At 33.0% G+C, this 13113-nt stretch overlaps 1 protein-coding gene across 5 annotated transcripts in view; it reads left to right on the forward strand.

Moving 5' to 3' along the window:
- LOC115882318 (small conductance calcium-activated potassium channel protein) overlaps positions 1-13113 on the forward strand; it is an 84070-nt gene that overhangs the window by 69264 nt on the left and 1693 nt on the right. For all 5 annotated transcript variants that reach the window (XM_030900319.1, XM_030900315.1, XM_030900316.1 and 2 more), the window contains 6 exons: positions 1100-1524; positions 5739-5874; positions 7311-7421; positions 11216-11343; positions 11400-11469; positions 12146-12298. In XM_030900319.1, coding sequence (XP_030756179.1) covers positions 1100-1524; positions 5739-5874; positions 7311-7421; positions 11216-11343; positions 11400-11469; positions 12146-12298 — 1023 coding nt within the window. The remainder of the gene's footprint in view (positions 1-1099; positions 1525-5738; positions 5875-7310; positions 7422-11215; positions 11344-11399; positions 11470-12145; positions 12299-13113) is intronic.

Here is a 13113-nt window from a genome sequence, read left to right on the forward strand (position 1 = left end):
GAAATAAAATTTATGAGACGAAATATCTCAGTTTTTTAGCTGGGTACTTGGTGTTCATGATGGCCCTTATTACTTCCAGCTCCCTTGTCGTCCAAGGCATGACAATACATAAATTTCGTATAGTTTTCGCACAAATTTTATTTCGTTTTTATATCACATACGTAACAGAAAACCGATATATCGTTTTATTAACGTTATATCAGACGAAAAATCTTTTTTTTTCCGATGCAATAAATCAGACAAAAAAGCCTCTCAAATCAGGAAACATCGACTTTTTTTCACTGAGTAGAACATTTGTACGAAAAACAGGGATAATGTATTATTTATTGAGGATTTATTACTTTTGCCAGTCCTCAGAATACGTTCTCAAGATAGGTCTACCAACAAAAAATTTAAGAATTTACTAAAATCGTACAAAATTTATTTACACATTGTATATTAGATTGATTTGACTATAAGCTGTCAAATACTTCTATACAGGGTGAGTCTTAAATAAGCACAAATATTTTCAAGGCTGGTAGATCTCGATAAAAGAAACATATTTTCTCTTTACCGTTTTTCAAATAAGTGTAACATAACCGAGTTATTTTACTTTGAAAATTTCCAAAAAAAAATATTTTTTGCCTAAATTTTGAGAACCACTGGATCTTTTCTGGGTTTTCTTTCTTGTAAATTTAATCTACTACCCATGTTTCCATATTATCAGGAAATTATATTTTTTAACTGAAAACTAAAAAAATTTAACGTTCCAACTAAAAACTAATAAAAATTTCCAAAAAATTTCGAATTTTACATTTTTTTTTTCGCGAATAAAACTCATAATCGTGTTTCACCCATAAAAATATTTGCACTTATTTAAGACTCACCCTGTATACAATTAGTAATAAAAGTAATTTTTCTGTAAAGATTATTTAAATCTCTTGTCAGAAAATATGTATATGTGTATTTACATTTATGTTAATATTTCTAAAAATATACGAAAAGTTAATTAAAGTTAATTTTGAATAACCTGCGGTTGCCAATAACGAAATATTAGTATAATTCGACGGCAATCTACATAGCGCGTCATGCATACTAAACGCATATTGTGTGTTTGCAGCTCTTCATGATAGACAACTGTGCGGACGACTGGCGGATCGCGATGACCTGGCAGCGAATATGCCAAATATCCATGGAATTAATAATTTGTGCAGTGCATCCGATTCCGGGCCATTACCGCTTCGTGTGGACCACGAAACTAGCCAACAGACAAAACGGTGGCATCGGATCGAAATGCGTGCCGTACGACGTTCCCCTCTCTTTGCCAATGTTCCTCAGACTCTATCTCATTTGCCGAGTGATGCTGTTGCACAGCAAACTGTTCACCGACGCGTCGTCGCGCAGCATCGGCGCATTAAATCGGATTAATTTCAACACGCGGTTTGTGCTCAAAACGCTGATGACCATCTGCCCAGGTACGGTCCTGCTGGTGTTCATGGTGTCGCTGTGGATCATTGCCAGTTGGACTCTGCGCCAATGCGAGAGGTAAGTTTTATTGCTATCTTGGTTTCTCCGTGCCAAATGCGATCCGAATATATCGTTTCTCATCTTTTATTGAAAACTATGAAATTTTATGGGCCACTCTATCCGGTTAAAGTTCGCCGGTCCCAGCAGGACAATTTACGGTTCGAAATTATTTTATAACGCTACAATAAATTCGAGAAAATGTTTTCTATACAATATATTCTTTATTATACACGATGTCCCTCCCATATAAGAATAAACAGATGGATCTCGAGAACTAGAAGAGATACGCTGAAAATTAAATGAGATAAACGTTCGCCTTGTTCAAACTTAGAACTTCATGTAACAAAAAAACTGTCAAGATTTATTTGATGCCTTAAAAGTAAAAATTGTAACAGAGAATCGAAAATAGGAAAATATGCTTTCTTCACCACTCCAGAAAAAATCACATTCTATTTGAATAAAACAAAAACCTTGTACTCATTTATCTGGAACTTCATCCAATTCAACCCCTCTTCAAATAAAAAGCCACGATAAAAAATATATATCTAAATAATTCTTACTACACATGAAGTTTCCATTTCAATATTACAACTTTCAACAGAATAAATTGTATTGCGCAAACCAATTTACTTGATATGATTAATAATAAATTGCATTTAATCTCGGAGGCTTTGGCCATGTGAGATTTAGAACTGGAATCCTACGGAGAAATGCCCAGATAAATTAAAAAACTTTTCTTCGTTAAGCGACTGCACTCCTTTAGCCAGCGCGTTGCAGGGCGGCTAAATAAAGGTTGCGGACAAGTTCGACTTGCTAAAACTTTCCTATTGATTCATTAAAAGTTTCTATTGGATCATCAGAAAAAGTGGACTTCACTAAGTTACGCAACAGCAGTCGTTTTGGATTATCTTCGCTGCGGGAGGTTTATTATTGGAATCTAAGTTAAATAAATGACTGTTTCTTTTACTTTAACGACTAAGACGTGGTAACCAACAGTGCCAATTAGTTATTTCTATCTGGCTTTGGATAGTGGATTAACACACACAAATAATACTCTCTAGAGTAATCATCTTCCTCATAGTTGAATATATCTCTATTTATGTGGATTCTTTCTTCTGCCTGCATCTTTGCTAGGTCTTCTTTTTTGAAGGAATGTAGAAAGTAGAATGTATGGGAAGGGTTGGAGTTTAATCACCGCGACCTTACACATCGATTGTGTAATTATTTCTTTAGTTATAACTCATCATACAGTCTCAGGGGTTTGACAAAGGCCAGTATCTGAGACGGTTTTACAGAGATTAGTTCTGCATCTCCGATATCAGTCGTAACACAGTTTATGGTACGAATGATTATCGTCTTGGCGCACTTAAAGATGAGGTGTTCTGGTGTCTCTCCATTTTCCCCGCAGGATCTGCATTCGCCGTTGTTACTTAGCTTCAATCTACTGAAATGTTCATTAGGAGACAAGTGTCCTGTTAAAAAAACCGTGACAATCCGAAGATTGTTCTTGCTCAAATCTAGGAACCTTTGATTTTTCTCGGTCGTAAGTTCTGAGAAATGTCTTCAAGTGTCTTATACTGTTGGACGATTCCCCCATTCCAGGTTACGGATAGAGTCTTCCTGGTTCTTTGATTCCGCTTTAAGTTGGTTCTTATTTCCGTTTTAAGTACTTGGGAAACAGAAAGGAGCAGAGAGCTTGGGAAGCGGTTCTGGTCCGGTTAGTGCAGTGCTCGCCCTTTTTCTAGCTAGATCATTTACTTTTTCATTGCCTTCTATCCCTGGATGGGCTGCACCCAGAGTTGGAGGACTTTATTTTCTTTGCCTAATTTGTTCAGCTTCTCTAAGCATTTTTTGACCAACTTCGAATTAATGGTTCCTGAGTAGATCGCTTTTAATGCTACTTGAGTATCGGATACGATGGCTATTTCTTATTTCCGATCGTTCCTATCTAAGATAAGTTGTACGCATCTTTCGATAGCGTAGATTTTTCCTGAAGGATGCTAGGATAGGTGCCCATTCATTCGTAGTATTTTTCGGTCAAAATACTCCTATCTCTGTTTTGGTTTTGGAAGTATCAGTATACTACCTTATGCTATAGTCATTTACTAGCTGAGCAAACGTTTCTCTCCGCAAATCCAGGTGTTTCTCAAAATTGTACAATCTTGGTATGTCATTTACTGGGAGTTGGAGAAATGGAATTTTCCTTTTGAGGGTGTTCCAAGTTCCTGAACTGACAATCTAGTAGATCTTTAGGGTACTATAACTTTTTTATAGGCAGGGTTACAACCCTATAGAAAGTCATCATGTCTGACTAATCTCTATTACTTCTTTTTTATTTAGCCTTTGTGACGGAGGTAATTCGTGTCCGTAGGGGCGTCACTTCCCAAAGCAGAATTACTAACCAGACTGCCCCCTGCGGGATAAATGTATTATTGTTCAATAATTAATCTGATAATCCCAAATAGACATCTAATATTAACATTTCCGAGCCGTAATAAACATAAAGAAAGGTTTGACGACGAAATAATTATGGTTAAAAAGTTTCCACGAGAATATTCCAGGTTTTTAATGAGCTTCAAAAACGAAACTTTCGCACTCCAATTTAAATAACACGACAAAGGAAAAAACACGCTTCGAGCTAGTAAGTACGGAGAGACGTAAAAAACGAAATTACACAATTCTCGTTTCGAACAAGGGAAAGAAAAAATATATTTTGACGTTGTATCAACTCGAAAAAAACTATAAAAGAGCCGCCGGAAAAGGTCCGCGGGCATCAATTTGTAAATGGAACCTCACCAATTTAAGCATTCAAAACGGCAGAGCGTTAACACGTGAACTTTTGGCACAGCGCTAATTATCTTATAGAAACTTTTTCGCTGAAAAGTTTCACCTCAAAGCATTTGTAAAACGACTGGCTTTGATATTGTTGAACACTGGAATTTTTACGGGATCTAAAAGAACAGCTCTCTAAAGTTTCAGATAAAACTTCTTATCAGTGAAGAACTTCTCAATTCAGTTAATATATCTATCTATATATACAGGGTGGTCCGAATTGGATACCGGAAACTTATTCTGTAGATGAAAATAAGTTAAAAAGTTCGTATAAATGTATTTCCTAAAATGCTTAGTTTCGGAGATATGGGGTGTAGAAGTTTCATTTTTATTTCGATTTTTCCCAAATAATTTCTGAAGTAGGTAACGTCAATATTTGGATGAAAATTGGTGTCTGGGAGTTTATGACATGAGAAATTTGATTTTGATGTCAATATTTTTATTGGTAGGGGGCGCCACCTACGTGTGTTTAACTGTTTCGAAGTGTAATAACTTTTCCTCCGCACCTGTATAAAACTACAGAGTGAAAAAATATACATTTCCGTGACTTTTTACGTAAAAATGTCTCCAGGTAAAAATCGCTACAAGCAACCGTTCTCAAGATATTTAGAATGGAAATAGTCAATACATGTCATTATTGAGAAAAAATAAACACGTTGAGTAGATGGTTATTAGACTGAAATAATAAATTTGGAAATTTTTATTATTTTAAATTGATCATAAAATTTTCTGCGAAAAAATTGTGATAAAACAGTATCTGTTAAATTTGTGACACAAAAACATTTCAAATTTATGATTTCAGTCTAATAACTATTTAGTCAACATGTTAACTTATGTCAATGATGATAGGTATTGATAATTTCGATTCCAAATATCTCGAGAACTATTACTTGTAGCGATTTTTACTGAGAGATCTTTTTTACGCAGAAAAAATCGTAAATGTTTATTTTTACAGGTACGGACGAAAAGTTAATACTCATCAAACCAGTTAAAAAATACAAGTAGGAGTCATATTGACATCAAAATCAAATTTCTCATGTCAAAAAACTCCCAGACACCAATTTTCATTAAAATATTGACGTTACTTCAGAAATTAATTGGAAAAAATCGAAATAAAAATGAAACTTCTACACACTGTATCTCTGAAACTAAGCATTTTAAGACATGCATTTATACGAACTATTTTACTTATTTTTATCTGCAGAATATGCTGCCAAAGTTTCCGGAATACAGTTCGGACCACCCTGTATATAAAATGTTTTGCTTCACCTGTATGTATGTTAACAAAATTTTGTATACTTATAAGTTTACTAGAATATCCTGACCAGGACCATCATGATTAAGAATTTAGTGGTATATTCACTCCAAAATTAAATTTAACCCCTTGTTATCCTTTACAGATTCCATGATGAAGAGCATGCAAACCTTCTAAATGCAATGTGGCTTATAGCCATAACGTTTCTTAGTGTAGGATTTGGTGATATTGTGCCTAACACGTACTGCGGTAGAGGTATAGCAGTGAGCACTGGTATTATGGTAAGTAAAATTGTGTTAGTTTTGAAAAATTCCGCGATATTTTAAAGAAATGAAGCGAAAAAACTCTAACAAATTACACGGATCATGTTCATGTCGTTTGTAAAGGAAACCTTATAAAACTTTTTCTTTATAACTTTACGTATATCTGTAAAATTTTTATACCTCATTTTTCTTGGGGATCTTTTTTTTATTAAAAATTCAAGAATAAAACATAAAAAAGTATTTTTCTGTTTTCATAAAAAAATATCTTTCTGTTTTCCCAACAGAATTATTCGTATATACATAACTGAGAAAGACAATAAGAAAAAAAAAACATATTAGAAGTACTAAATGTAAAATTTAAATATTTGCAAGGCTTAATTTCTTTATCAATAAGTATATCAAATTCTGTCAATCAATCTTCAAATTTTTTTTTACTTAATCTATAGTTTTAATAGATTTATTAGTTCGTACGTCATTTTTCTGCGCTATAGTATTCTAGTATTTATTTTATATACGAAAACGTAATATGCACGACCGTTTCAACTCTCTTGTCGTAAAATTTATCTATGTCCATTATTCCCAGCACTAAAATAGCTTCTCGTTTATAGTGTTCAATACACTTTAATATTTCAGAATTTGAAATAAAAACGAAAAAATAGTTTCGGGATTACAGTATGAGATTACGGTATTTTTAAAACTTTTGTCAATAATATAGGCACTTCTGTCAAACAGTCTACAACCTAATTTTAATAGTGAAATATAACGTATTCTTAAAAACCGTCATAGACATACTGTAATAAAATTTAGTGCTTCAAAAGGAAACTAAAAAATATATAAATATTTTAAAGTAAATATGAATTCTAAATAAAAATATCTAGAGCAGTGTCGTCAAGTAGCAGTCCCCAAGTTACTGCAATATTCAGCAAAGTTTTCCTTAAGTTTTAGGCACACCTAACCAAATTATTTTATATAATAATACAGTAAATAGTCTGTAATAAATGTATACCTACTAAAAAAATACGTATTCGTTTTTTAATATAAAAATTTACAATGTGCAGATAAAAATATAAAAACATATATTTTTTATGAAACCATAGGGACGACACTGGCTTAAACTTGCCTGATGGCCTAGTTTACCTAGCGGCCATCAAATTAAATTCTAAGCAATAAAATTCCTGTAAATGCACGATAACAGCGCTTCATAAATATATCTAGACTTTAAAATATCATTGCGGCTGTTTGTCACACCGAAATTATGAACCTAAGCCACAGTGTCGTAACTACCAGGGTATCGGGAGCTGAAATTAATAGGGCAAAATAAAATTTAGTACCTTACACATGAGGGGTTGATGATTTCCCTTCCCATAGGAGCGACTTTTTTTTCGGTGTAAACCTTGCGCATTTCAACCTAGATACGCCACTGCTGATTTACAAACCAAAAACCACTGTTTCAGGGTGCAGGATGTACAGCGTTATTAGTAGCGGTAGTTTCTAGGAAGTTAGAGCTAACAAGAGCTGAAAAACACGTTCACAACTTCATGATGGACACACAGCTAACGAAGCGGGTAAGTTCTCATCATTTTCCACTTAGATGGTTATAATAATGTTGGATTGTATGTCGCGTTCAATTTACAGACGTATAATTTAATTTAATACGTAATACGTAATTATTTAGTATTAGTACGTAATAATTTACGTAATACAGGAGGTTCTGGATGAGAATAGTTAGTACGAATTTAGATCAAATATATTTTAAATTGAGTGATTTTAATGGGAAAACTAGATTTATGTGACCAACATACGAACTGAAGGCCACAATGACCTATATTTTCGTTTTCTATGCTTTCTACTTCCTCTAGGAGATGTCACATCTTGTCGTTGGTGGGGAAGCTCCTACTCAGGTGCTACGGGGAATCACCTTTAGCACTTTGGCTGGGTCTAAGGAGAACCTCACTGTCGTGTCCCTGGCTGTCAATTCATAGAACTTAACCGCCCGGACCAAGAGGAGACAACCTCACCAAAAACCTAAATCTTTTTGCCAAAATTTTGCCAGAACTCCAATAGAAGAACGTCGAGTTGGCGAGTCATCAACTCGAGTGCCAGTACAAGGAGGCAATAGAGAAAGAGAAATATCCTCTACTATAGATCTGGGACAACACCGGTATCAGGTCTAAGGAGAGACCGAGTTAAAGAGGTGGAGAAAATGGAGACAGATCCTCCAGCCTCAACCTCAAGGGTACCTCAGCCGGAGACAAGCTCCTCGACTCTGAAGGGCACGGAGGGCTAAACCCCAACCGTGGAAGAGTGTATATCCTCGTAGGAGGTTTGTATATTGCATAATAGAACCTCTGTTGTCAAAGAAGGATGGGAAATACCCTGTTCCAGCTACAATAGGAAGATGTATGATGAGTTATAGACTGTATAATGATAATATCTTAACTCAAGAAAGGGGGACACAATATTTCTTTAAAGTCGCGGTTGATTAACCCCCCTTCCACTACATGCAAGGCCTTTTAATTGCAAATTACAGTAGTTTTATCAAAATCGGTGGCATCACCAAAATCAACAGTTTTCCTGACTAGGTATATGTATGGAAAAAAGTCGAAAAATTACAATTTTTGGCTATTTTTTACCCGTTAGAGAAAATGTATTTTAAATCTGACTTATAAAATCAATTAATAATATAGTACCCCATAAATAGTAAAGTAGTTTTAATAAAAAACCAAATGAGTATTATATGTGTGACCAAAAGAGTATTATATACGGGCTTAAATTTAAAACTGTAGTTTCAACGGCACTCGACAAGATTTTCGAAAAAATATAATCGCAAAAGTAGGTGTTTTGCTGAACGGATTTGGTGAGATTACATAGAACGTCCTTTATTTGTGCCCATAAAAGCGGAAATATTTTAAAGGGATTTTCTGGGCTGAAAATAAAATTAAAGTAATTCCCCTATTTGGTTACAAAACCCCGGTCAGTTAATGCTGTTTTGTGGTTAAAACGTCCCCCAAATCTGACGTATATTGCTCGAAATCTAAATTTGCTACCGCCACAGCATATGTATATTTAATTTTCGAAATTATTATTTATGAAATAAAACGATATATCCTTTTTCTTCAGACCTAAATTTATCATTAAATAAGTCACTTAAAACTTTTATAAAAATTTAAAAAATTACATTAATTATAATTGTCGTATGCAATATATTGATTATTATAGTATGATAAATAGATTTTATACGACAAATACCGCATGATAAAAAAAACGATGTCTATGAAATGAAGATCGCGGTTATTTTATATGTAAAATTTTTACACCGTTTTTTTCGATCATACGGTATAACTTATAATATTTTTTTCAGCGATATAAAAACTCGGTTTTTTCATCTTAAGACAAAATAAGCCGAGCTAAAACTGTCTCTCCCGGGATCTCCATCAAAGCTATTAACGTTTTAAAAATTTAATACATAAGTTCTTTAACAAATTCCATAAAAGGAAAAAAAAACAAATGATATTATTAACACTTCTCTAAGTCCTACAAGGCTATCACGTAGTTTTACAGCTGCACGTGCAATTACCCCAAAATAGAGCCATTCTGCTTGTAAGCTTAGTTCCGTATTCCATGTACACTTTTAGTTTTTTCCAGTAAAAACGTGTTAACATCATCACTTCCAATAATTTAAAAGAATTAACTGTTGTTCTGGGTTAATAAGTTATCAGGAAACATATATATATATATATATATATATATATATATATATATATATATATATATATATATATATATATATATATATATTTATAAGTCTCTACCACCCAAGTAAAGACAGGAGGTAATCACTAGTTGAAAATAAATCATTAAATATAATGTCACGGGAAGACTTTGTTATTCATATTCATAGTTATATTAAAAAGAAATCAAACATCGATACCTTTGGAAAACTTCGATTTAATGTTGCTGAATAATGTGACGATGTAATTTCCTTCTAAATGAAATATAGTGGGGAACATACACGCCGAAAGTTCAGACAATGTTTACATTTCCTTTTTGTAAGGAATTAGATTAGTTTCAGCTGGATTTCAGAAAGTTTTGAGAGTATACGCGTAGATTTATACAGACTCTTCTTTATCATACAGACAGACGTCTTTTGATAAAATTATGGATTTCTCAGACTTGAAATATGAACTTTGTTATTCATATTCATAGTTATATTAAAAAGAAATCAAACATCGATACCTTTGGAAAACTTCGATTTAATGTTGCTGAATAATGTGACGATGTAATTTCCTTCTAAATGAAATATAGTGGGGAACATACACGCCGAAAGTTCAGACAATGTTTACATTTCCTTTTTGTAAGGAATTAGATTAGTTTCAGCTGGATTTCAGAAAGTTTTGAGAGTATACGCGTAGATTTATACAGACTCTTCTTTATCATACAGACAGACGTCTTTTGATAAAATTATGGATTTCTCAGACTTGAAATATGAACTTTAAAAAGCAAAGGAACACTTAAGATTTTTAGCAGAGCTCGACAAAAAGAATGTAAAATTATTAAAAAATTTTCTTTTGAACATAATATTGTACAGCTGGAAATTTAAAACTAAAAAATTAGGTACGTAACAACTTCTCGTATAAAATTTCATCAAGTTAAAATAATTTTGAAATGTTTAGCTTAAAAGAAATATATATAAAAAATGCGAACAAATAGAACCTTCTTCTCCGTTCATGGTTTCAAATAACTTTGTTATAGTAAAAAGTTGCAGAAGTTAGTGAGGCAAGGCATTTAAATCGAGAAAAGTTTCTAGCTTCAACTGAGCTGCAATAACAACCATTTTTAACGGCTCAAACTTAATAAAAAAGTAATGTGTGCAATAAAAACGTTCAAGTAAAGTAATTATTATAAATTATTAATCGGTAGAAAAATATACGAAACGGTTTGAGAAATATACCAGAAAATATTTATTCAGCTGTAATAACTTATTAAGAAAAGTTTAAAAGAGCTTTAAAACTGAAAGCACTTAACAGGTTTATCTCTAATGAAACTTTTGTTACAAATTTGTCAAAGATACCTTGTAGATAAGTGGAGTTAACTTTAAGAGGTTTTATCGATTGGATCAGTTTAATGGCAGAGAAAGAATAAAATCAGAAGTTTCCTCGCAAAACTTCCCATTAACTTTGATTTTGTCTTTCTTACAGTCGGTGAAAATATCCTGAAATGTTTATTTGTTCAGTCTGCAGAAATAATAACACATATAATGGTGTATTGTATTGTTATAGCCGTGGTTATAGTTCTGATAACATACCTGGAATAAATAAAATAAACAAATAATGTTACTCAATTTTTTGTATTTTTTCAGTTAAAAAATGCTGCAGCAAATGTTCTAAGAGAAACATGGTTGATATACAAGCATACAAGGCTAGTGAAAAGAGTTAACCCAGGTAGAGTTCGGACACACCAAAGAAAATTTTTGCTTGCTATATACGCGTAAGTTAAAAGCAAGGACACCAAGGTATAATTCAATAAATTACTTATCTTTTTAGACTAAGAAAAGTAAAGATGGATCAAAGAAAGCTCATGGATAATGCCAATACAATCACAGACATGGCAAAGGTAAGTTTGAGTATTATATGTGTCGAATGTCAATAAAGGTACATTCAGGCTGAGAGCGTCGAGCGTCGAGCTGAGAACTCGAACCCCGACACTCAGCGGACGCTAGCGCAACGCCAAACGCGACGCTGTCGGCCTGAACGGTCATTTAAATTAAGTGAATTGATTCCATTTCGACACGCGGACGCGACGCTCTCAGCATGAATGTACCTTAAGAGTCCCAAAGTAAAGCAAATCTGAGGATTTTTTTTTAAATGTATTTAATTGAAAATAGCTAAAAAGTTTTCAGAAACTCACAACTATTAATATTATAAAATATTAATTTTTGATACGTTTTTATGTCAATTTATAATAAACGACGAATAAGTTTTCTTTTTTCGATCATACGGTATGTAGATACCTAACTGATTGAATAAAAATTCCAGAAAGATCTTTTTTGAAAATTTTAATCAAGTAAAAGTCCCCGTAACAGTATTGCCACAGAATTTACTTATACGACTAATAAATCTGTCCAATTCTGTTTTTCATTCGATTCCAAACCCATTGTCGAAAATCCATCGTTATGGCATTTCCCGATACGGGCTTTTTTCCAATTATACATGAATCCGAGTGACTTTATCGATTTCAAATTTCAACGGCTACAATAAATAATAAATATATCTTCGGGTCTTCATTTTAGACGCAAAATACCGTATATGAAATAGTTTCCGATATGAGCACCAGGCAGGACACGTTGGAAGACCGCCTAACAAATATGGAAGAAAAACTATCTGCCCTGCAAGAACAGCTAGATCTTCTTCCGGACTTAATAGCTTCGAGAATACAGACGCAGGTGAGTGATATTTAATAAACTACTATATTACACACTACAATCAGAGCTGCAAGTCTTTTTCGATTTAAATCATTTTAATAATTTAATTTTTCAAAAGATTTAAAATTTAAGTAATTTACAAAATGATTTGTAATTTAAGTCTTTATTTCGAAATAGAAATATGTATTGTCTTTAAAAAAAATTAAAAGATAGTACAGGGTGGCGCCTCTCATACGACGCGGAGACTCCAAGAGGAACGGGAGTTTATATCGAAATGAAATTTTGGAAGTATATGTAGGTTAAAAAAGCATTTTATAAAAATATATAGAGTTCTACAGGGTATCTCTAAAAAAAGTTACGCATCAAAAAACGATTTACGGATTCTAGGAAAAAAATAAAGGTGGGTTTCATTACAGAAGCATATGCCTAAATTGTAAGGATTTTGACATGTTTCATATTTTATGAAAACGAATAATAAATTTTAAAATTCAATTAGAGCTTCCTAAATTGTAATTTACCTTGTATAGCCTGATATTTAATTACAATAACCATTGTATGTTAAACCAAAATAAAATTTGTCCCGAAAAGTTATACAGGGTGAGACAAAATTAATACTGAACGTTGGCCACTTTTAAAAGCAAGTTGCTCCTTTATTTTAGATGGAACACCTAGTATATTATACCGGTATTCAATGGAGAGTGCATATATTATAGGGTGATGATAACTAGTTGTTAAAGTTGAACTAATTTTACAGCTATGTTGAAGTAACGTCAGACCTATCACCCGACACATAGATTTTATCAAATAATAAATATCTACTGACACTAAATCATAAA

This window comes from Sitophilus oryzae, unplaced genomic scaffold (assembly GCF_002938485.1).
Source record: "Sitophilus oryzae breed Bouriz unplaced genomic scaffold, Soryzae_2.0 scaffold_177_pilon_pilon, whole genome shotgun sequence".
Lineage (NCBI taxonomy): Eukaryota > Metazoa > Arthropoda > Insecta > Coleoptera > Curculionidae > Sitophilus > Sitophilus oryzae.